Raw genomic sequence first — 23328 nt, forward strand, 5'->3', positions numbered from 1 at the left:
TATGTTTTCTACATCTACATCTTATCTTCAGACAATGGTGGTTGTTGAAGAAGAAGCCCTTGCTCATGTTTCACCTTATGGCTTGCGGAACTGAACTTTAAGAACCATTCAGGAACTGGGAGTTTTGGACTTTGTCACACACACACACGAAGAGTTTAGTTTTGGGGTTAACGTTCGAGGTTCAACATTCTTGAATTCTAACATACTAACATTTTTACTTTTATTTTACGTATTATCAATAGTAGTGATTAATAAAATAGTTTTTAACACTGAATCATGCTCAGTGTGTTTCTTTTGTTGCTGGTTCGTGACAAAATTGGGGGCTCGTCCGGGATCGTTTGCGTTACCGCACTGGACGCCGCGAGGCGCCCGTCTCCGCCACTCCATCGTGGAACATTTGGATTTCGTATGTACTCTCTCTATGTTTCTTCTTCTTCTTCTTCAACAACGTCATTACGTCCTTTATCTTCTATTGACGTAAGTACGCCCCACACACACATACACACACACTCTCTATCTTAAAGGGACTTTCACTGAGTCCATAACACCAGTTATGTGTATTCTCCATTTCCTGTTCGCCATGCATTCTTCGATTCATGTTACTACCTATGCTATGAGCTCTTATTTCCTGCAACAAACTTTGATGCAGCAACCTATCAAATGCCTTCTGTAAATATAAATATAGTATATCCACTGGTTTGCCTCTGTCCACATTAATAATAAATATTTTTCTCCTATTTACTTAGTCCTTCAGGAATGCCTGTTCAAAAAAAGTTTTCATTATGAGTTCGATTGTTTACTTATTAATTAACTAAAAACGTCTGCTTTGTATTGGGTTGCAACAGCTGTTGCATTGTACAAATGACCTCCCTAATTTGAATAAGATCAAGAGATCTAGTGAAGCCACAAGACACTGCAGATGCTGGGATCTGGAGCAAAAAAAAACACAAATAGATCTGTTCTTTATGGCATGTAGAGCCATAGCATCAAAGACCACCTCTCTGATCAAATATGTTATCATCATCAGTGAACATACCCAGTTCTTTAACCCTGCAACCTCCTCTTCCTGGAAAATCCACTGAGAACTTGGTATTCCTCCAACACTACTTGTCTGCACAGGCACTTCACCCACTTTAGAAAACTTCGCCGCCGCTCTATCCTTAAGGCTCTCTTTAAAACCTATCCCATTGTCCAAGTTGTTTTGCCCACTTGCCTTCAATGGCTCTTCCTTTGGGTCAATTTGAATATGATTATACACTGCTGGAGAATATTTCACTGTATTAAAGGCGCTATGTAGAAGATTTTTTTTAAAAAAAGCCTTTATCTTAGATCGCAGCATCTAATTGTCTTTTGCTTCCAAATAAATGGGTGTTGGTGCTGTACCGAAACGATCAGGGGATTTAACCTCCAGCAATGCCTCCGAGCCGCACTGGTATCCAGGGTAACGGCGCCCCGCCCCTCTTCGCCCCGCCGGGCGGTACCGACCCGCCCAGCACGTGTAGGGCAGAGCCGCGTTACGCACATGCGCAGTGGTAGGGGGCAGGGATGAAGATCGTTAGGATTCCCGATCGCCAAGCATTTCCCCGCAGCGCATGCGCGTTGGCGGTGGAGTATGGAGGGTTGGGGGGCGGGTCGAGTTGAGTAAGGGGAGGGGGAGAGAGGGAGAAAAAAGAGGGTCGATCGGTCGGTGTGAGCTGGAGCCAGCGTTATGGTAGGGCTGAAGGCGGCCCGGGCGGTGCGCAGGGCAGTGCTGCTCCCCACCATGTTGACGTTTGGTGTGATCGTGGCGTCGGGCGGGCTGTTGCTGATGATCCAGAAGGGGATGCTGGCGGAGGTGGACACGCTGAGCAGCCACACGTACGGAGCCCGGAGCCGGTCCCGCAGCAGCACCAGCTCCAGGCCCAACTCCCGCGGCGGGCAGGATTGGAAGGGGGGCGAGGATCCGGATTACCAGGTGGGAAATGCATCAGAAGGAGAGAGACGGGGGTACTGTTAGTTGATGTGAGGCGGTGCCGACTGCTGGCGGTCGCTGGTTGTCAGAGCCAGGGCCATCTGGAAGTCGCTGTTTGGAGGTAGTTTTCTCTTAAGCCCACCCTCTGAGTGTGGCCTGAATCCCAACGGGTGGGGCCAAAATCGTAAAAGCTCACAGCAGCACAACCCAGAACTTTCAAAGAAAATACTAAAGCCAAGCAAATGGCGCAAATAAATACAGGCTGTACAGATAATAGATTTTATGAAATTACTGAAAATATTCTTTAAAAACTACTTACTCTCTGGATGACTGAGGGCAACTTTCCTGACAGTCTCTTGGAATGTATTCCCACGTGTGCAGGTATCAATCCTGTGTGCAGCTATCTGCAAGTTGGCAAAGTCTTCTTTCAGCCTTCCCGATTTTATAATACAAAAAAAACCTCAACTGGTACGGTTAGACGGACAAACTCCCCTACGATTGTACCCTTTTCTTCCTGTTTGCCTGCCACAATACCATAAACTGTCTCAACTTTGGCAAAGAAGCTTTTGATAGAAAAAGTTTAAGCTTATCAGCATTCAGGAATATCCCAACAACTTTTGAAAATGGAAAACAATGAACTGGAGTCGACTTATTACTGATAGTTTAACTTGTAAATCTGTGAGAAAATTACAATATAGAAATCTATAGGATTTCTTTTGTGTTTGTTTTTAAAGCAACAATTTTCAGGATTTCTTTTGACCTATTTGAAAAGTTCAGCTCAATGCTGCTTGGTTTCTTGCAGCATGCTAGGATAGAATTTGTGGTCAGTGTTTACTTTGTGTGATTTACTGTAAATTAAGTATACATGGTGAAGAATAACAGCAATTTTAACTAATATTGATTTCTACTTGCCATTATCAGGGGTGCCAGTTATTATTAGTAAACACCAGTTGGATTCTAACTTATCTATGTCATTTGGGAAGAAATGGTGAGTGGGATAGTACATCTCCTAAAAGGTTTGGAGGGATATGGCCAAACTCGGGCAAATGGGACCAGCTTAGCTGAGAATCTTGGTCGGCATGGACCAGTTGAGCTGAATGGCCCATTTCTGTGCTGTATGACTCTGACTCCTCTGTGTGGGAGTGTGTGTATATGTTTTTGTATATCTAGGGTGTTTTGATTTTAAAAGTTGCATTGAATGCCATTTTGGTGAATGCTGAAAGCAACTATAATGGTGACCATGGCATTTGGCATCACGTTGTGTCCAGGTGGCAGCTGGAGGTATTTGCAATGCTTTGTGGTTTTCCGCTAATCTTTGTGTTATTTATCTGGAGAGCTGATTACATTTCATATCTGGCATTTCAGTTCCCCTTCACATTCCCACACTGACATGTCCGTCCATGGCCGCCTCCACTGCCAGGGCACAGCCAAACAAAAATTAGAGGAACAACACCACCTATTTCGCCTGGGCAGTCTCCAGCCTGGTGGCATGAACACTGAATTCTCAAACTTCCAGTAATTGCTCCTTCTCTGGCCCATTTCTCCTACTTTTCTTTCTTTTTTTTCCTCTCTCTCCTCCCAACACAACTGACCCCCATCACCCCCTGTCTTTCCTCTCTCCTACTCTTTCCATCTGCCTATCACCTACACACTACTCCCAATGGTTTCCCCTACCCTACCCTCCCTCCCTCCCTCCCTTTATTCCATGCTCCACTGTCCTATCATATTCAATCAGCTTCAGCCCTTTGTCACTTCCAGCTATTACCGCTCAGCTTCTGACATTGTTTCTGCCCTCATCTGCCTATCACCCCCATCACCTGCATCCACCTATCACCTGCCAGCTTTTGCTCCACCCTTTCCCTCCACCTTTTGATACTGGCTTCCCCTTTCTTTCTGTCCAGATGAAGGGTCTTGATGTGAAATGTTGACTATCCATTTCCCTCCATAGATGCTCCTGACCCTCTGAGTTCCTCCAGCGCTTCTTGAGTTGCCTGGAATGGAGTGTATTAGCTATTAGGAGAGTTTGGATAAACTTGGATTGTTTTCACTGGAGCTGAGGAGTGACCTGATAAAAGTGTATAAAATTGAGAGTCATAGGGTAAATAGTTGGATATCTTAGGATGGAAATGTTAAATAGTACAGGCATGGATTTAAGGTAAGGGGGGAAAATTTAAAGGAGATATGCGAGGCAAGATTTTTTGCAAACGGAATGATTGATACCCGGAATGCCTTGGCAAGGAAGGTGGTAAAAGCTGATGCAATACCACTGTTTAAGAGGCATTTAGATAGATGGGGAATAGAGGGATACAGACCATGTGCAGGCGGATGGGACTGGTTTAGATTGGCATCATGATTAGTGCAGACATGGTGGACAGAAGGGCCTATTCCTGCACTGTACTTTTCTACGTTCTGTTAATGCAGGCAAATGGGATTAGTGTAGTTGGGCATCATGCTTGGCATGGATGAAGTGGGCTGAAAGGGCCCGTTTCAGTACTGTACGATTCTATTCTCTGTCCTTGATCATCTCTTCTACTACCCCTGCAAATAAATCAGCTATGATTAGCAAATCTTCATCCCACCCCCACTGTCACCTCTGTGTCACCTCCTCTTATCAGCGTTTTTCAAATGCAGGAAATGATGCTGCTTTATTGTCTATCCGTAATTGCTCTTGGGGGGATGATGGTGAGGCACCATCTTGAATTGCTCCAGTCTGATCTGGAGAAGCTGCTCTGTGATACTGTTGGGTAAAGGATTCCAGGACTTGTCACCATTCCTCAGATGATTGGTCTATACTTCCAGGCTGATGTGGTGTATAGCCTAGAGGAACTTTCAGATGTTCCCATGTCCCACCTGCCCTTGTCTTTGCAGTGGTAGCAGATTTGGTAGGTGCTACAGGGTTATCCAAGGCAAGTAATTGCAGTGCATTTTGTAGCTGTATAGACTTGAGGAATGGTGCAACAGTGGTAGAATGTATGAATGTTAATACTGCACAATGAGGTCCTAATTGATCTGGCTGCTTTGTTCTGCATGGTGTTGAGCTTCATGAATGGACCCATGCTCCTCCAGGCAAAAGGAGAACATTCCCCATGCTCCTGACTTGTGACGAGTAGGTGGTGGAGAGGCTTCATGGTATTGGGAGCTGAATCACTTATCACAGGATAGCCAGCCTCAACCTGCTGTTGTAGCTACAATACTTATATGGCTGGTCCAGTTTAATTTTGAGTCAATGGTGATATTGCTAAATGATGAGTGACTTGGTGATGCATTTAAATATTAAAGTAGGTAGTTAAACATTCTTCTTGGAGATGCTCATTGCTTGCACTTTTGTGTCCTGAATGTTACTTGCCACTTGCCGGCCTATGCCTTGTGAGCATGGACTGCTTTTTTTGCTCAGAAATGGAATTAAATGTGTAATCAAAACCCATGGAAGCAACATCATTGATGAAGAAACTGAAGATGGGTGGACCTAGAAAATGGGTGCATTATCAAACCAAGGCCCAGTTTTGAATCAAGGGGACATTGTCCAGACTCTCTTGAGAGAGGTTGGACCATTTACTGAATCACCAACTTCCATCTTCACTTCCACTTCCACCTCTTGGATGTCCATCTCTCTTATGGGTGATCTTGCTGCCTAGTGGCTGGAATTAAATCCAAAGCGTATTACCCAGAATGGAAAAGCTGCTGATGCTGGAAATCTGAAATAAAAATAGAAAATGTTGGAGCTGTTCAACAATCAAGCAGCATCCATGGAGAGAGGAAAAAGTTACCATTTTCAGACTAATGTCTTTTCAGGGTCTGATGGAAGGTCATCAACCTGAAACATTAACTCTTTTTCTCTCTCGAACAATTCTGCCCCACCTGCTGATTTCTTATTTTCCCTCCCATTGAAGTCAATTACCCATTGCTTTCTAGCAGTGGTGTGGGGAGTACATGGTCTAGCAGCAGAAGTTGTTAGGTAAGGGGTTTAAAAAAAACAACTGGGAAGGTAAGAAGTGACCCAATGACCAAGCAAATAATGATTTGTAAAAAAGAAAGCTACTGACCCAGAAATAACAAAGGAAAAATCAGAGAAGGTATAGAGCCACTAAGGAAGAGAGATGTCAGTGAAATGACAGCAATGTAAAATCATGACTTTGATCATCCTGGTAAATACCAAAATAGAAGAAGGGGGATTAATTGATTAACCATTTTATCCTGTTCCAGTTTATATGGATGAATTGTGTCTGTGCATATTAAGAGAGAGCCTGGGGAATGGTACCAGAGGACTGAAGCACAGCTAATATATGCAAAAGGGCACATGTTCTAGCAAACACTGAATTCCTTTTGAAGTAACAAAGGGCAGACATTTTTGGATTTAAAAAAAAATTCACTAAGATGTAACGGTAGGCGTTTGATGAAGATTGGAAGTGTAGAAGGTTGCTGTAGGTTATAATAGGACATTGATAGGATGCAGAGCTAGGCTGAGAAGTGGCAGATGGAGTTCAACCCGGAAAAATGTGAAGTGATAACGCTTTGGAATATCAAATTTGAAGGCAGAATACAAGGTTAATGGCAGGACTCTTAGCAGTGTGGAGGAACAGAGGGATCTTGGGGTCCACATCCATAGATCCCTCAAGGTTGCTGTGCAGGTTCATAGGGTTGTTAAGAAGGTGTATAGTGTGTTGGCCTTCATTAGTCGGGGGATTGAGTTCAAGAGCTACGAGATAATGTTGCAGCTCTATAAAACTCTGGTTAGACCACATTTGGAGTATTGTGTTCAGTTCTGGTTGCCTCATTATAGGAGGGATGTGGAAGCTTTAGAGAGTGTGCAGAGGAGATTTACCAAGATGCTGTCTGGATTGGAGAGCATGTCTTATGAGGATAGGTTGAGCAAGCTAGGGCTTTTCTCTTTGGAGCAAAGGAGGATGAGAGGGGACTTGATAGAGGTGTACAAGACGATGAGGCATAGATCGAGTGGACAGTCAGACTTTTTTCCCAGGGTGACCATGGTTAATGTGAGGGAGCATAATTTTAAGGTGATTGGAGGAAGGTACAAGGGAGATGTCAGGGGTAAGTTTTTTTTTTACACAGTGGTGGGTGTGTGGAATGCACTGCTGGCAGAGGTGGTGGAGGCAGATACATTAGAGGCTGTGAGATAGCCCTCCATTTTTCTATCATTCATGTGCCTATGTGGGAAGGAAGGGTTATATAGATCTTAGAGTAGGATAAAATGTCAGCACAACATCGTTGGCCATAAGGCCTGTACTGTGCTGTATTGTTCTATAGATGTAGGGCAGGTAGCAGAATGCACATCAATCTGGGTACAAAACAGGGTAGGAGTTAAAAATAAAACAGATAATGCTGGACACTCAGTAAGTTCAGAAAGAAACAGAGCTAAAGTTTTGGTTTTGAGACCTTTAGTCAGAACTGCAAAAGAGAGAAAATGAGTTGGTTTTAAGTAGCAGAGATGGTAGGGAGGGAAGTGTGGAACAAAGATAGTAAGTATATCTGGGGAGACACCAAATGAGTTCTTAGAATGCGATTGTGTTGTACGTTGCTAAGAGCAGAGCTTTGGGACATGTCAAGCAGGCCAGACTGAACTAATGGAAAGAGAAAATCTGATCCAGTATTATAGATGTCTGGCAGAAATGGCTAGTTTGGATACTGACAAAAAGGTAGATCAAGTTAGTTGAAACTGGAGAATTCTATTTTGAATCCAGTTAGCTGCAATATACTCCGATGGAAGATGAGGTGTTCCTCAAGTTTGAGTTTGTTGCAACAGTGCAGGAAACCATAGACAGGTCAGAGTAGGATGGAGAATTAAAATGGCAGGAAACAGAAAGCTCAGGGTCACTTCACTCCTGTATAATGAATGCAGGTGTTCTGAAAATGGAAATGCTCAATCTGCTTTTGGGTCTCCAGTACAGAAGAAATTGTGTTGTGAACTCAAATGCAGTGCATTAGATTGGAAGAAGTGCAAGTGAATCACAGAAGGACTTTATTGGGTCCCTGGATGGTGGGAAGGGAGAAGATGAAAGAACAAGTCTTGCAAATCCTGTGGTTGAATGGGGAAATGCTTTAAGATAGGAAATAGTTGGTGGGGGATAATGGAGTAATTTCCCTTAAATACTGGAAGGAAGGGGAATATATATGGTGGGAATCTTGTTTGAACTGGCAGAAATTGTAAAGGATGATCCATTGAATGTGGACGCTAGTGAGATGGAAGGGGAGGACCAGGGGAGCTGTTCTTGGTGTCCAGGAGGAAAGTGGGGTGGGGGGAGAGGGGTGCAGGAAATGGGTGAAGTACTGTGTATTCAAGGGCTCCCTCCTTGAAGAGGAGTAGCTGCAGTTCAAGGTGTCGGAAGATATTTCAGAGGTGGAACATCTCATCGTCAGAGGCAACTGTGATAGAGATGGAGGAACTGGGAGAATGAATAAGTAGGAGTTAAGGTTGACATGAGGTGGTGAATAACTAATATCATTGTTGGGATTGTTTTTGTCTATTTACATACATGATTTGAACACTGGAATTGTGAACTACTATTTCAAAATTTTCAGACCGTATTGAATTGGGGAGTATCATTGATTTGGACATTTTGGAGAAGGACTGCAAGAAAATGAAGCAAATCTGATAAGTTATAGAGCAGGCATGTAATTGGCAAATGAACTTAAGTGCAGCGTTTTCCATTTTGATAGTAAGAAACAAAAGGTCACATAGTCACAGGGGGAAATGAGTGTTTAAGAAGGGAAGAAGAATAGAGGCATCTAAAAGCAGAGGTACAAGATAATAAAATGATTTTAAAAAAAGTAAACCATAGTACTGAAGGTTATGGGGACGTAGAATTGGAAGAATGGTGTTAAAACTTGTATAGAACTTCGCCATTCAGTGTTGTCTAATTATAGACAGCGTTGGTTGTTCTGTAAAAAGGACATAGAGGAACTATAGATGACTGAAAAGATATTTACTAGAATGATGCCAAGAGGTTATAAACTGCCAGGAAACTAATATTGAACAGCCTAGGGCTTTTTTTTTCTGTAGAAAAGTCTTGAGATACGATAGGATAGGATAGACACAGAGTAGGTATTTCTGTTTGTACGTCCAGAACTATATGCCATAAATGTAATATGATGGCTAATCAAATAGTGAATTTGGTAGAAACTTATTTACCTAGAATGGTTAAGGTGCGAAGTATCCTACCTTGGGAAGCAGTTGAGTCAATATATGCAATTCCAAGGAAACTAAGCATATGAGAAAGAAAGGAGAAAATGGTTTTGCTAATAAAGGAGGATGGAAGGAACCTTGAGTGGAGCATAAAAGTCAGGAGAGATTAATGGAGCTGAATCACATGTTTCTGAACTATAAATCCCATGCAATTGTGGGGAAAAACCTCTGCTCTGCATTGCAAAAGCAGAAGCAGCTCTGGGAATCGAGGAAATTGAAACCAGTTTGTTTCCAACGTGGCAATTTGGGAACAAACGTCAGGAATTCATGTGTACTTTCCTGAAATTTTTAAACCAAATTTATCATGCAGTTTCAAAATTAACTCTCCTTTCAACCTACAATCTATAGACATCTAGAGTGGATCCCATAGCCTCTGCAAAATAACTAGATTTCAGTTCAAATGAAATGTCAGTAATTTCCAGATTCTTCAGCTCTGTCAAATGCACTTCTTAAACAAAAAATTGAAAGGTCTGAGATTGCAGCACAGTTTTCCTTCGAAAGTTATCTTGCAGTTTTTTTTAAGTTCAGGATAGGGAGTTGATCTCCAGTGCAGATTTTTAGAATCATTGTACTTTTGCTACCAACAACGTTACACATCTGCTACTTGTTTTTAAAGAATGTTGATTTAAAAACAAACTTGTAGAATTAAACAGTTCCATAGTGGTGGTTGCATGCATTTCATTTTTAGTCAAACATTCAAACTACTTTTGTACCTAAAACTGGCTTATAAGTGAGCAGATATGCTCCAGTAAAAATGTCAATAGCAAAAGAAAACTAGAAATCTGGAATTAAAAACAGAAAATGCTGGAGAAACGCAGCAGGTCTGGCAGCATCTGTGGAAAGAAAAGCAGTTAGTTTTGGGTTGGAGATTCCTTGAAAAAACAAGGGAGTACATTTGAAAACATCTCAAACTTGAACTAAGCTCCACAGGTCACCTGTATAGATGATTTTGGAATCTGGAGTTAAAGTATAATTTAAGTTGATAATGTGTGGTGGTATGGATATTACTGATGAAGCCTACTACAAAATACAGTACATAAACTTGGAGAATAGCTATGGAAATGGCAAATAAGAGGACACATACTCCTTGGAAAAATAAGAGACAAAGATGGTTAGACCCAGAGGTCTAAATCCTATAACTTATTTAATATAGTCTAACAAGATTTGTTTTTTCAAAAAAAAATTAAATTATGAAGGGCTTTGATAGATTAGATATAGGCAAAAAAATGTTTCCTCACATAAATCCAAAAATTTGGGTTCAGAACTATGCTGACTCCAAAGAGCAATTTGTTGAAATATTTTCTTTGGTCGTCAGAACGTGGGACCTGTGACCACAAAGGAGTAGATGCCAATGCCACATGTTTAAAGGGAAAATTGGATGACTATTGAACTCAATGCAGTTCTTTCAAAGAACTGCACAAGGCTTGTGGTCAACATTTTTAGATTTTAAAACAATGTGATGGCAACACAGCTGGTCATTATGTGTTCAGAAGAAGGGTACATACTCGAGGTTACAATCTGCCTTTTGAATGGTCTGTAGACTTGCAGCATTTGGTTTTATTCCATACATTCAACTTCATTTTTCTGTCATCCAAAAGATTTCAGTTAAGTGTCCAAAGTAGATATTGGAATCATCAAGAAAGTAAACAAAAGGAATGAAAGCTTTCCACCTTGCCCCACCTTGGTTTTTTGCCCATTGTTCTCAAAGACATACATTCATGTGGTTTATTAGTTGTGTTTCACAACATTTTATTTTGTTTGCATTACCATCTTCTAACTGCCCCCATTGATTGGGGGATCACTTCAACTTATTGCAATGGCAACCTCTGCCTCACCATGTTATAGATGTAACTTTTTATATCCATTTCCCCACCACCACCTACCTATCTGCAATTTAAAATTAACTTGTTTTCTCTTTCTCAGTTCTGACAAAGGTTCTTCAACCTGAAACATTATTTTTCTACAAATGAAGCCTGACCTGCTGAGTGTTTATTACCTCTGTTAAATTTGTTCATTGCTGAGACTAAATATAGCTCCTCAATTTGTGCTGCTTGAATTCAACTAATTCACCTGAAATAGAAATTGAAGTTAGGATATTTGAATTAATATCTTTATTCAGTAAACCAGTGAAGAATTTTTTTTTTAATTTGAATTGTACTGTCACTTCAATTGGTGCTATACATAAACAATCAAAGAGCTTCTGACGATATGTGCAATGCTCCACAAATGTATTGCACAATTAATAGGAATAATTGATTCTATAACTCTTATTGTGAAAAAGAATTGAATGTAATCCCAATCTGCAATGAAATATTTTTAAATGTTGGGAAAATATGGCAGCCTTTGTACCCACGTGTCAAGGTAGTACAAACAACTGATCAGTTAATATGGTTTTGGTGATATTGGTTGAAGGATTTAATGTTGGTCATGACTCTGAGAGCACTACTTGGCTCTTTTGAATAATATGGATTATTTTGTGTCCTCTGAGGCAGCAGACGTGACCTCTATTTAATGTCTGGAAGATGGAACCTACAGCTGCAGTGTGGTGCAGGTATTCCTTGATTTCTGAACATTAATTTTACAAATTTTTGCTATCATGCTATTGACTCTAGGGTACATGCTCTCAATTTAGAAACCTTTCTTTGATGTAGCAAAAAGCATGCCATCTCCCAACATAATGCATTTCATTCTTCTAGCCATGCCATTTTATCATCTTCAGTACTGTCAAGGTCACAGAGCTCTGATTATTAGGATTCATCATAATTTATTCTATGCATCTATCAAGGTGGCTTCAAAGTGCCCTGGCAGTTCTGGGGATTACAGCTCCTCCAAGAAGTCTGTGCAAGCTGTAAGCATTATTACCAAGTTGGATCTAATTAGAGCTGAAGTGTTTGGAAAAAATTTTTACAGTGCCCAGTGTGCAGTCAGTCCCTAACAAATAAAAAGTTAGTGCTATAAATGTTACTCTGGGAAGTGCATTGTGTTATGAAGGGTAGAGGTGTTATGATGGAGAGATGGAAAAAGTATTAATCACATGATTAAAAGATTAGAATCAACCATATGTGCCCCTGAGTTTGATTCAGGGGAAAAGCAGTCATTATGGCATGATCTGAAAAAAAAACCTGAGATGGGCAGTTGGTCTTCTGAATGCTCTTAATCAAATTCGCCATGGTTTTGAGAAATATGCAAGCTTGTGTAATGTTTACCTAGTGGAGGAGGCAATTAGTGCAATTACCATGGTGGCAGAAAAATTTTCCAGTGGAATGAGATAAATCATCAAGAAAGATGGTTATTCAACTGAACAAGTTTTTAATGTGGATAGGACAGGGTTATTTTGGAAGAGAATGCCTACATGCATGTACGTAGTGAGGAATGTGAAACCTACTCCTGGCCTTTGGGCAGCCAGAGATTGCCTTGCTCTTTTCCTTGAGTGACTACAAGCTTAAGCCTTTCAAGAACCCAAGGACTCCAAAGGAATACTTGATCACTACACCACTGGAAGTTTGGCATTTGAGAAGTGTGGATGACAGTCATTGAATAATACTGTATGAGGAAAAATCTGGGCAAAACCTTGCTTAGCATTGATGCCCCAAGATATTTGATGAACATCATGGATATGACTCGCAACGTCCAAGTAGTTTTTGCCCCTTGCATCATTTCATTGTTGCAAACCAAGGTCCAGGGTACCATTGCTACATTTAAGGCATATTACCTGCAGTAAATAATGTGGCGTGTTATTATTGGAACCGAACAGCAATGACAAACTCACCTTTTGGGAAATATAGAAAAGGATTAATATTTGGACAGGTATTGGTTACATCAGTGCTTTTGTAGGATAATGTAACTCTTGCAACAATGAATATTATATGGAGGAAATTTATGGCATGAGTATGCACAACTCCTGTAGGTTTACGAACCTGAAAATGTCTCAGAAGATATAGTCCAGTTGTTTGCTTTTTCCATCCAGCCCAGGATGTCAGGGAAGAGTTATTGTGAATTCTTCCCCATGAGATTCCGGACCAGGATCTGTTGGGAGTTTGAGCAACAGAGGTCATAAAGAACGAGGTCATTGATGTAACATCACTACTACCACCTAAATGGCCCCATACAAAAAAGCTTTAAGGTATTCTACATCAGAAAGTGGTTGTTGTCTTTCAAGATAGCAATCACAACACAGCATTAGATTGTTGCTGTTTGATAGGAAATGCTGTGCTTTGCTAGAAGGAGCTCTATCAAATGGAAAAAGGAGAGAGCTGTCCAGATTTTCATTGACACCCTGTCCCCTTCATTAGCCATCCAGGAATTGTTACAGGAAGAACTTGGGGAAAATCTCATATGCACACTCAAACTCTGATCCACCATCCCTTCTTCCTGCTTCTTTCCCTTGCACCCCTACCCCACCTTCACCATGCCACTGCCTCAGGTAAAGCTACCAGATATGATAGTAGCTTAGATACGATAGTGATGTTTAAGAGGCTGTGAGAGACATGAGTATGGAGGGAGGTGGATCATGTACAGGCAAAAGAGAATTTGTTTAATTTGGGATTGTTTATTGCAGAGATTGTGACTGAAGGGCCTGTTCCTGTGCTGTAATGTTCCAATGTCTATGTACCACTACCACTTGCATTTCAATATGAAGGAACAAGACAAAAATGGGATTGTACTTCTTGGTCCCCTTGTTTATCAAGAACCTGCCTCAGATTATGCTTCCGCTGCCCTTTTAAAAAGAGTTCCAAAGACTTACAGCCCTCAGTTTTGCCTCATCTTTGCCTTTAAATAGGCAAGCCCATCTCTTGAGATGGTGGCTGCTAGTTCCAGATTCTTCCACAAGAGAAATGCTTTTTCCACATCCATTCTCTCTCTCAAGACCCCTCAGGATCTTGTATGTTCCATTTGGTGTGTACCCTGAAAGGGTGTGTTTTATTATCTTCAGCTTTAAAATATCACCATAAGTATTCTTATTTTGGATATGTGATTTGTTTTTAAGTGTTGCTTTGAAAGAAAATCTTGAGCTCTGGAATGCAATATTTTTGTATTGAAATTTAAGGAAAAATTGTGAATTTTCACTAAATGTTTTCCAAGGTACAAGCTACTTTTAGAAATTGAAGAATACCTGTGAGGTACTGAAGTGTTAATATAGCTTGCCTACTCTAATCTTGTATATGGGGGATATTTGTATTCTATTATTACATCACCCTAATTTCATTTTTTTAAATCCCTCTCAGATTATTCAAGAGATCCGGAACAGGACTCTTCGGAGTGTTTGCAAACAGAAGACAATGCCACACAGTATTTTGGATTTAACCTCACCCCAACGACGGACTTTGCTGAAACACATTCTAGTTAATGATGAATACAGGTTTTTGTATTGTTATGTGCCCAAAGTTGCGTGCTCTAACTGGAAACGTGTTATTAAAGTTCTGAGTGGCGCATTGGATAACGTGAACGTGCAGATCAAAATGGACCACAAAAATGACTTGGTCTTCCTTGGGGATTTAAAGAACAGTGAGATTAAATATAGGCTGAAACATTACTACAAGTTTATGTTTGTTCGAGACCCAATGGAACGATTATTGTCAGCTTATAGAAATAAATTTGGAGAAGTGGTGGAATACCAAAGGAGGTATGGAATGGAGATAGTGAGAAGATATAGGAAAAACATTGGGCAGTCCAAGGGGGATGATGTTACTTTTTCAGAATTTCTTCGGTATTTGGTGGATGAAGATGTAGAGACAATGAATGAACATTGGATGCCAGTTTATAATCTGTGTCAACCATGTGCTGTGACGTATGACTACATTGGTTCTTATGAACGATTGCATAGTGATGCACACTATGTACTTCAAAATGTTGGGGCCTTGGACCGTGTTGAATTTCCTGAAAGACAAGCATGGTATAAACCTGTCACAAAGGAGATCTTGCATTACTATCTATGTAAAGTGCCTCAAGAACTTCTGCGTGAACTTCTACCAAAGTATATTCTAGATTTTTCATTATATGCTTATCCTCTCCCAAATGTTACACATGAATATTGCAGGCATTGAAGAGCATTGTCTCCATGGTGTATGGATGAGAATGTGTTTTGCCACTTATTTTGTAAATGATGATTGGATTATTAGCATTCCTATAGCATTCTCTTATTGCTTTTGTTTGGTTATTATATATGCATATAACATTGGGGTGATGGACTTGTCCCTAAACCTCACTTCTCACCCTTTTTTTCTCTCTACCCCTCCCCCCCCCAAAAAAAGTAGGTGACTTGAATATTTTCTGTGATTTTAAATATTTGGTCCAAATTTACTTGTGTAATTTCCCCAGGATCAGTATTTCAGTAATTGTTTTTGTCTTGCACTTTTGTCAAGACACTTTAAAAGATGTTTTTCCAGCTATTTTCATACTTCTACTTTCCTGAGCTCACTTTGTTCCTTTTCCTCTTCACTTGTTTAGTTTCTTTGCTCTTCAAAGATTTTTCTGTTCTGTTTTTCAGAAGCTGCAAATAGCAATAATGTTATTCCCAGTGTGTAGAGATAGTGTTTCCACTGTCAGTTAAACCCACTGATCACATTGGTGTAGACTGAGATTTTATGTGTAAATTTAGTATTTAACTATCCTCCATTATCTGCATTTTTCAGGTGACAATTGCCATACTCTTAATGGGAATAGTTGCTGTAGTTCCTTTGACTTTTTTTTACTGTGTTCTTTAGTAAATTAGTTTTCCAAACAATTGACTATGAGCCCAGACTTGAACCTCACACCACCTCTTACTGATTAGTTGACAGTATTCTTAATGTTAATTTAGCAGTAGGAAATTCTCTAGTTAACTTTGTGTTGTAGTACTCAAATTCTGCTGTGTAATAAGTAAACAACATAAGAAGGACAATACAATAAAATCTTACAGGGACCAATAAGAACACTTTTTTTTTACCAGGACTTGACTGTTGTCTTTTTGCTGCTTGTTTTTATCTTAAAGGAGCAGGGCTCGTATCTTTGAATCAGTGGTACTTGGTTACTTTTTAATAGCTGCTTTATTGTAGAATGACAGAAGCTCTAATGTTGCATTAGAAATTGGCTATTCTTGATCACCTTGTAAATATGGATTTTATGCTTTTTTTTAAACTGTACATAGAATGTACTAGGATTGTGATATTGTTGTTTTGCTTGTCTTGCTAATTGTGTGGAACACCACATACTTTATCATGTCTTCCACAGAGTAGTGGAAGATCTAATGTATGTATTGTATAAATTCTAAAGACAGCTGAGTAGCTTGGATTAGAGTTCACTGGGAACTGGTATGGCTAATAGCACATTTTTTCATTTGAAAAGTATATTTTTATGAAGATGTTACATTTGCAAGTCAAATAAAATATTGCCACCTTGACTATATTAGTTTTTTTCCCCCCCACTTGTGTTATACTTAAAACCCAAACATTTAACTAAATGTCAGTGTGATGACAGGATTTGTTGCTATACTTGCCACCTTGTAAAGCAATCGGTGTATTTTGCCTGAGTATTGACTGGAGTATATACTGAACTAGTGTCAATCATGTTATTTGCCAAGCACCCATTTCATATCTGGAGGAAGAAAATTAAAAAGCAGAGGGATTTGTTGAATTTGCAAGTGGCCATGCCAAGGTTGTAAGAGTACAGTAGACAGTTTGGTTTTCCATTTGCTAAGAAGGCATAAGGGTACTGGTGAAAATGTTTTAGAATCTTGCAGTTCTAGCATTCTCCAACTAGAAGTTGGTACAGAGAGAGACTCGCTTTAGAAAGTTGACAATTTGTTAATGCAATGTGTGTATCCTTGCAAAGGCCAGTATTTATTACTCAACCTTAATCAGCTCTCAAATGGTGTAAATTCAATTCAGTAGGCAGTTCCAGTTTGTGACATAGTGAAAATCAATGAATTGTTTTATATTTGCATGTTGGGATGAGTTTGGTAGCCTTTCCTTTTTTTTAATGGCGAAGCTGGAAGTTCATGATATCTTGTCCAAGCCATGACCTTGGCCATGATGTATCTCACAGATGGTATATACTTAAGGCTTCAACTTTCTGGTTGCCACTGATGATCAATAAAACTCCCCTGAAGAACCACTTAAATGGAGGTCTTTACACCAATTAAACTGAAAATGTATTTTGTCAGCCATGTAAATTCCTTTCAGAATACAAATATTGTCTATAAATTACTGACCAAATGTATTTGATTGCAGATGTGTAGCAGAACATGCTGGTTAATGACTGGGTAAATAAGAGGAGATGGGAATTCAAGTCTCGTCAAGTTTGTTCTGACTTGGCAATAAAAAGTAGGCTATTAGTGGGTAAGTGCCTCTTTGATAGGCCTTCTCAGACATCTTTTAGTGCTCCACTGATGAATGAGAATAGGGTGTTGGGCAGTATTTGGATCCGTCCAGCTGTTTCTTGACTGGATATAGACTGGCAGTTTTCTACTTTGTCCAATAGGTGCCATTGTCTTAAATTTCTCTGGAACACAGTTGAAAAGCATAGGTAATTCTGAAGCATGTAAGAATTTTTCAATTGTGTAATAAGGTCACCATTTATTATCTTTTGAGAAGGTGGTGGTGATGGTGAATTGTACTGTTGCAGCCCTTGTGAGAAAGGCACTACCAGGATGCTTCAGGATAGTGATTTCTCAGTCTTAGATCTGGCATTTATGGAACACCTGATATTTCCAAACCAGGATAATGTGTGATTTGGAGGTTTTAATGGCATTTGTCTTTTTAGTTAATTCATGGGTCTTGAATGTTCTTTTTATTTATACATGTGTAAACATAATGGCATATTTATTGTCTGTCCTTAATTGCCAGAAGCTCATTGCAGGGCACTTAACTGTAAACCATGTAAGAAGGCCTGGAGCCTTGCATAAGGTGGCTGGGAAAAGCTGGTAGATTTCCTTCACTGTCCTTGCTCTGTTCCAGGAAGAGAAGTGATGAGAGTAGAGGTGCGGGGGTAATAGATGGTGTTGGAGAAATTTGAGTGTTTAACCTGCACCCTGAATCTGGCTTATATGTGGGGCCCAGTCACCCTCTTAATTACAGCTCTGATCAGGATAGCACACAAAGGAAATCTCTTGTACAGCAGTGGTGAGTTTCTTGAACAAGTTGGTTTATTCAGGCCTGTTACAGTGTACAATGGGGAGCACTTCGAGTGAGAGCTCAAAGATACTCCACTGATCCAAAAGACTTCTGGCAATTTATAATATTTGTGTTACAATAGCTACATGCAGATTTCACAATTTCATCAACAACCCACTTCTTTTGTAGTATTTGATCTTTGTTGTATCTCTGCAGGATTGCCTCTAATTGCCTGACAAATGGAAATTTGCTTCCTTTTCCAGACAGCAGTGCCACCACCACCCGCCGCCACCCCCCCCCCCCCCCCCCCCCCCCCCCCAATTCTCCCTGCAATTAGGTGCTCTGGTTTATGGTCTTGTCCTTCTGTTGTGACTCACGATCAGTTGTCCTGCACTTAAACTGTATCTTAACCTCCATTTATCACTGCTTCCAGCCAGCCATGTCCTGTAATCTAAACAATTCCCTGCTCTTAGTGTAACCTGTTTCTTCTATGTGACCTTTAAGCCATCTCTACTATTGGCATGTTTTCCATCATCCCTTTCTAATTTATATGATACTTAAAGTTGACCATATTACAAACTTACCCAATTTCCTTAATTCCTGAGATTCCTTTTTCAGATGGGATGTGGTAAAGGGCTCTGTATGCTATAATAGAGAGGAAGCCATCCCAGGAAAAGCTCATCGTTAAGGCAATTATGATAGACAATGAAATTGGGAGAATGGAATTGAGTCTTTACAGCAGGTGAGGTGGAAGGAAGAACAGGTGAGATATCTGAGAGAGTCTGTAGGCTTGTAATGGATATTTGTTATTAGCTTGTCTTTCGAGATAAGAGATGGAGATTCAGAAAGGGAAGGCAAGAGTCAGATTGGACTATGTGAAGGTGAGAACAAAGGGGGAAGGGGAGAAATGGAATGATTAGGACTGAAACAAAGACTCTTCAATGTATCACACAATAAGATGAGGATAGCCTGGCCCACGTGAGTTCCAATAGCAACACCTTCGAACTGGTCAATGGGAGCACAACTACTGGATAGAGCAACAATAGGGTTCCCCTAGTTCTCATCCCCACTCCACCAGCTTTTGCAATCAATAGATCATCCTTCAGAATTTCCACCATCTTTGAGATTCCAGTATCAGATGCATCCTCCCTTCCCCTCCACTTTCAACAATTTGAGGTGCTATCTTCACGATTCCATGGTACATTCTTTTGTTCTTGCTCTTAATGCACTTTCCCATGCAACCACAGGTGTTGCAACACCTTCCCTTTTCATCGACGGACTCAAACAGTTGCTCCAGGTGAAGCAGCCATTCACTTGTACTACTTCCAAACTTGAATTGCATTTGCTGTTCAGTGTGGTGTACTCTACATTGGTGAAACCAAATGCAGATTGGGTGACTAAACAGAACTGCTCTGCAAAATGGTCTTTGGGTGACTCGGAGCCTCTTGTTCACTTCAATTCAGCATCCCAAACCCACTCTGATCTATTTGTTTGTATCCTCTGCACTGTTGTAGCAAAGCCCAACAATAAGCTCATCTTCCTATTGGGCATGCTGCTGCCTCAGGTCCCAATATTGAATTCTATGATTTCAGGAACTCACTCGCTCTTTCTGTATCTGTATCAGAACTGGCCAGTGCATATGATACTGGCTCAGATTTTCTCCATTAGCACAGCCTGACTGCCAGGCATGTGTTATAGTTCTGCATTTTTTCAACTTCTATGTTTGTTCTCTAATTGGATTGCTCTGCTGGGAGCCAGCATGTTCCCAATGGGCTGAAAGGTTTCCTTCTGTAATGCTAGTCAGTAAGGCAAGTTGCAGTATACCCAACTCTGACCTGCTTTTGTAGCCTCCAATATTTATTGGTTGGCTCAGATGAGTTTCTGGCCAACAATGACCCCCAAGATTTCAGGGGAATTCAGTGCTGGTAATGCAACTGAATGTCAAAGGCAGATGGTCATTCTGCCACTTTTGCACCACAAACTTTACTCATCACTTAGCCCTTCTATTGTCTAGGTTGTGCTTCACATTAGGCTGGTATAGAATGCTAATGGAATTGAAAATTGGGCAGTCACAAGTAAACATTCTGTTATGTACCAGCAACAAAAGAAACACACATAGTCTTAAGTGTTAGAAACTATTTTATTAATGACTACTTATGATAAGAAAAATAAAAGTAAAAATGTTAGATATTAAACATTAACCCCCAAAAAAACTAAACTCAGTGTATGTGGCAAATTCCCAAACTCCAAGTTCAGGAATAGTTCTCAAAGTTCAGTTCAGCAAGCCATAAGGTGAAATGTGAGCAAAGGCTTTTGCAAAACCACCGTTGACTGAAGAGAAAATGTAGAGAGAATAGAGAAATTATGAAATCCAAATGTTCCACAATGGAACCCATACAACACCTCCAGTCACTGATAATCTGCACTGCTTTGTTCCAAAGAATCTGCCACCCTGAAAAGCATTCAAATCATGGCTGTCCACACAAATACCTGTTTCCTTCTACAGGTTAACGACAAAGTGGACTCCACTGGATTATTCCAAAAATCCATACGTGGATTGTAGTGACAGACACAGTTATTGTTTTTCATCCATCGATACAGAGACCAGTAGGCAGTGTCTCTTTCTCTTCTCTCTCCTTCTGACTCTGACTGAACCAAAATGTCAGCACGTCGTTATTTGTTGTTGTAATAATGCCACACACACACACACAACTGTACTATGTCTTAAAGGAACATTCACCAAATAATAACCTAATCCGTAACACTTAGGATGGAAGGTCATTAATGAAGATGGTTAGGCCTAAGGCAATGCCCTGAAGAACTCTTGCTGTAATGTACAGGGGCTGGGATGATTGACCTCCAGCAGCCACAACGATGTTCTTTTGTGCAAAGTATGACTAAACTACTACTTTGCCCTTGATTTGTTTTAACCTAGGTTCCTTGATGCCACACTCAGTCAATTGCAGCCTTAATTGCCCTTGGCATTACTTCTGGAATTCAACCCTTTAGATGAAGGCTATGTTGAAATCGGGACTGGTTCTGGTAAACCCAAAGTAGGCATCAGTGAACAGATTATTGGTGGAAAAAGTACAGTTTGATACCACAGTTAAAGCCTTCCATTGCTTTGCCATGTTTTAAAGCAGTGTGCTAGTTACCTAGATTAGGATTTATTCTGCTTTTGAGGACAGAACTGGTCAACTTTCCACATTGATGGATGGATGGGAACTACAACATTGCGGCTTGAGGTGAGACTAGTTCTGGCGCACAGTTCCAGTACTGCAATTGTGATATTATTTAAGAGGGTAATGACAGCAGATTTATTGACCTACACTGGCTCCTTGTTAATTATCTGTATGATTTTTAAAGGTTATCCTTGCTCTCTCATCTCTCTGTGGGACTTACTTTTCATCACCTCTAATCTGCTTCAGCCCTGTAAGTTTGAGATACCTGTGCTTAGCAGATTCCATCTTCAAGCTCATCCCTAGATTTAACTGCTCCATAACTGGTAGTCACATGTTCAGGTTCCAAGTCCCTAAGTTCTGGAATTTGCTGCCAAACCTCTGCATCCTTTCAGGTGCTCCTCAAAAAAACTGTTTCCTGTGTAGCACCTTGCAATGATTTTGTTAAATTCACTACGATTGGAAAATATTTTTTCACTTTGACCAGGGAACTGTCAAAGAAAGATTTGCATTAATACACACTTGCTCTTGTGCTGAGTGTCCATTATGCTTGATTCTGAACAGTTATTGTTAATGTGAAATGGCTTATTTTCATGTTTTATTTGTATTTCCTTCCAAATTACTAAAATAGCTTAATGGAATGCACTCCATAATATGTCAGAAATACTACCATTTTGGTAAAATGGCTGCCTGTAAATATTCCAACAGTTTGGACTTTAGATTTTACATGGTTTCCTCTGGTCTTCTGTCACAAATCCAGCAGAACCCCCAGGCCAAATTCCTGCAGGGGAATTGCAAGACACATGGATTTTAAATACACAGTGCTCAGTAATGTGAACTGCAACAAGGGTCTTGAATGGCCAGATATTCTTCCCTAACCTCAGCAGGGTAACTCCATTGTTATTGTCTATTTCTTTCATCTGATTGAAATTGTTAGTTTGTAATGAATTGTGGATATTAGTCTTGATCTAATTTATGGTAGTTAAGGGAAACAAGTGGCAAACTTGCTATATTTTAAAAAAAAGGTAGATGCCTTTCCATAGTAACTTTCATGCAACACATGATATTCCAAAGCACTTTACATCCAAAATCATTTTGATATAGTCTAGAAATGTGGTTACCAATTTGCATGTAGCAAAAACACCCATGTGATAATGACCAGGTAATGAAAATTGAACTGAAAAAGTCCTATTGTTTTAACATCTCATCCAAAAGGAGTACCGACAATGCAACTCTCCCTCCAATGGAATTTTGGGCTAGATTTTACTATTTCGAGTGGGTCTTAAACTCACACCCTCTGACTTTTGGCCCCCAACAGGTTAAATTTCATCCAATTAGTTGGAGCTAGGTTAAAGTTAAAAAGTGGGTGGAGGAGATCATGTGCCACTTGGTCCTCTTCATAGGAGTGGGCTTGAGTTATAAATGGTCTAAGAAAACTCCCTGAAGTGTACCAAAACCACCCTTGTTTGCATGGATTGCTTGGTACTTTGTGTTAAAGTATAATGAAACAAATGTAGGAACAGAAACTTGTTGGAGAGAGCCTTAATACAATATCAACTTGGTACACCACACTTAAGGGTATCTACTCCTTCAGCTACAGAACTGAATCCATTGTCAAATGTCTTTATGTAGCACCTTTAGAGAATACATACCTAAATGTATAGACAAATAATTTCTCTTCCATAGAGAAAATTACTTAATTTACATATCGGACATATTTCCATGTGCCAGGTGTTGACATCCATTTTGTAATGGGGTTTTAGGACATTAAAATTCAAAGGCTTTTTTAGTCTGCCTCATAGGGTAGAAGTACCAACCTTCCCCCAAGAACTTAAGGTCAGGGCTGAAGAACTCCTTCACCATCAGTTAAGACAAACTTATTTCAGAGCTATGTGAGTTCTTGAGACT

At 40.2% G+C, this 23328-nt stretch overlaps 1 protein-coding gene across 1 annotated transcript; it reads left to right on the top strand.

The window, feature by feature from the left end:
• Positions 1-1585: 1585 nt before the first annotated feature.
• On the top strand, positions 1586-16528 carry chst14 (carbohydrate (N-acetylgalactosamine 4-0) sulfotransferase 14). Its single transcript, XM_052010017.1, has 2 exons — positions 1586-1954; positions 14378-16528. The coding sequence occupies exons 1-2, from the start codon at positions 1709-1711 to the stop codon at positions 15194-15196; spliced, it is 1065 nt and encodes a 354-aa protein (XP_051865977.1). The 5' UTR covers positions 1586-1708; the 3' UTR covers positions 15197-16528.
• The last annotated feature ends 6800 nt before the right edge of the window (positions 16529-23328 follow it).

Source organism: Pristis pectinata, chromosome 2 (assembly GCF_009764475.1).
Source record: "Pristis pectinata isolate sPriPec2 chromosome 2, sPriPec2.1.pri, whole genome shotgun sequence".
Classification (NCBI taxonomy): domain Eukaryota; kingdom Metazoa; phylum Chordata; class Chondrichthyes; order Rhinopristiformes; family Pristidae; genus Pristis; species Pristis pectinata.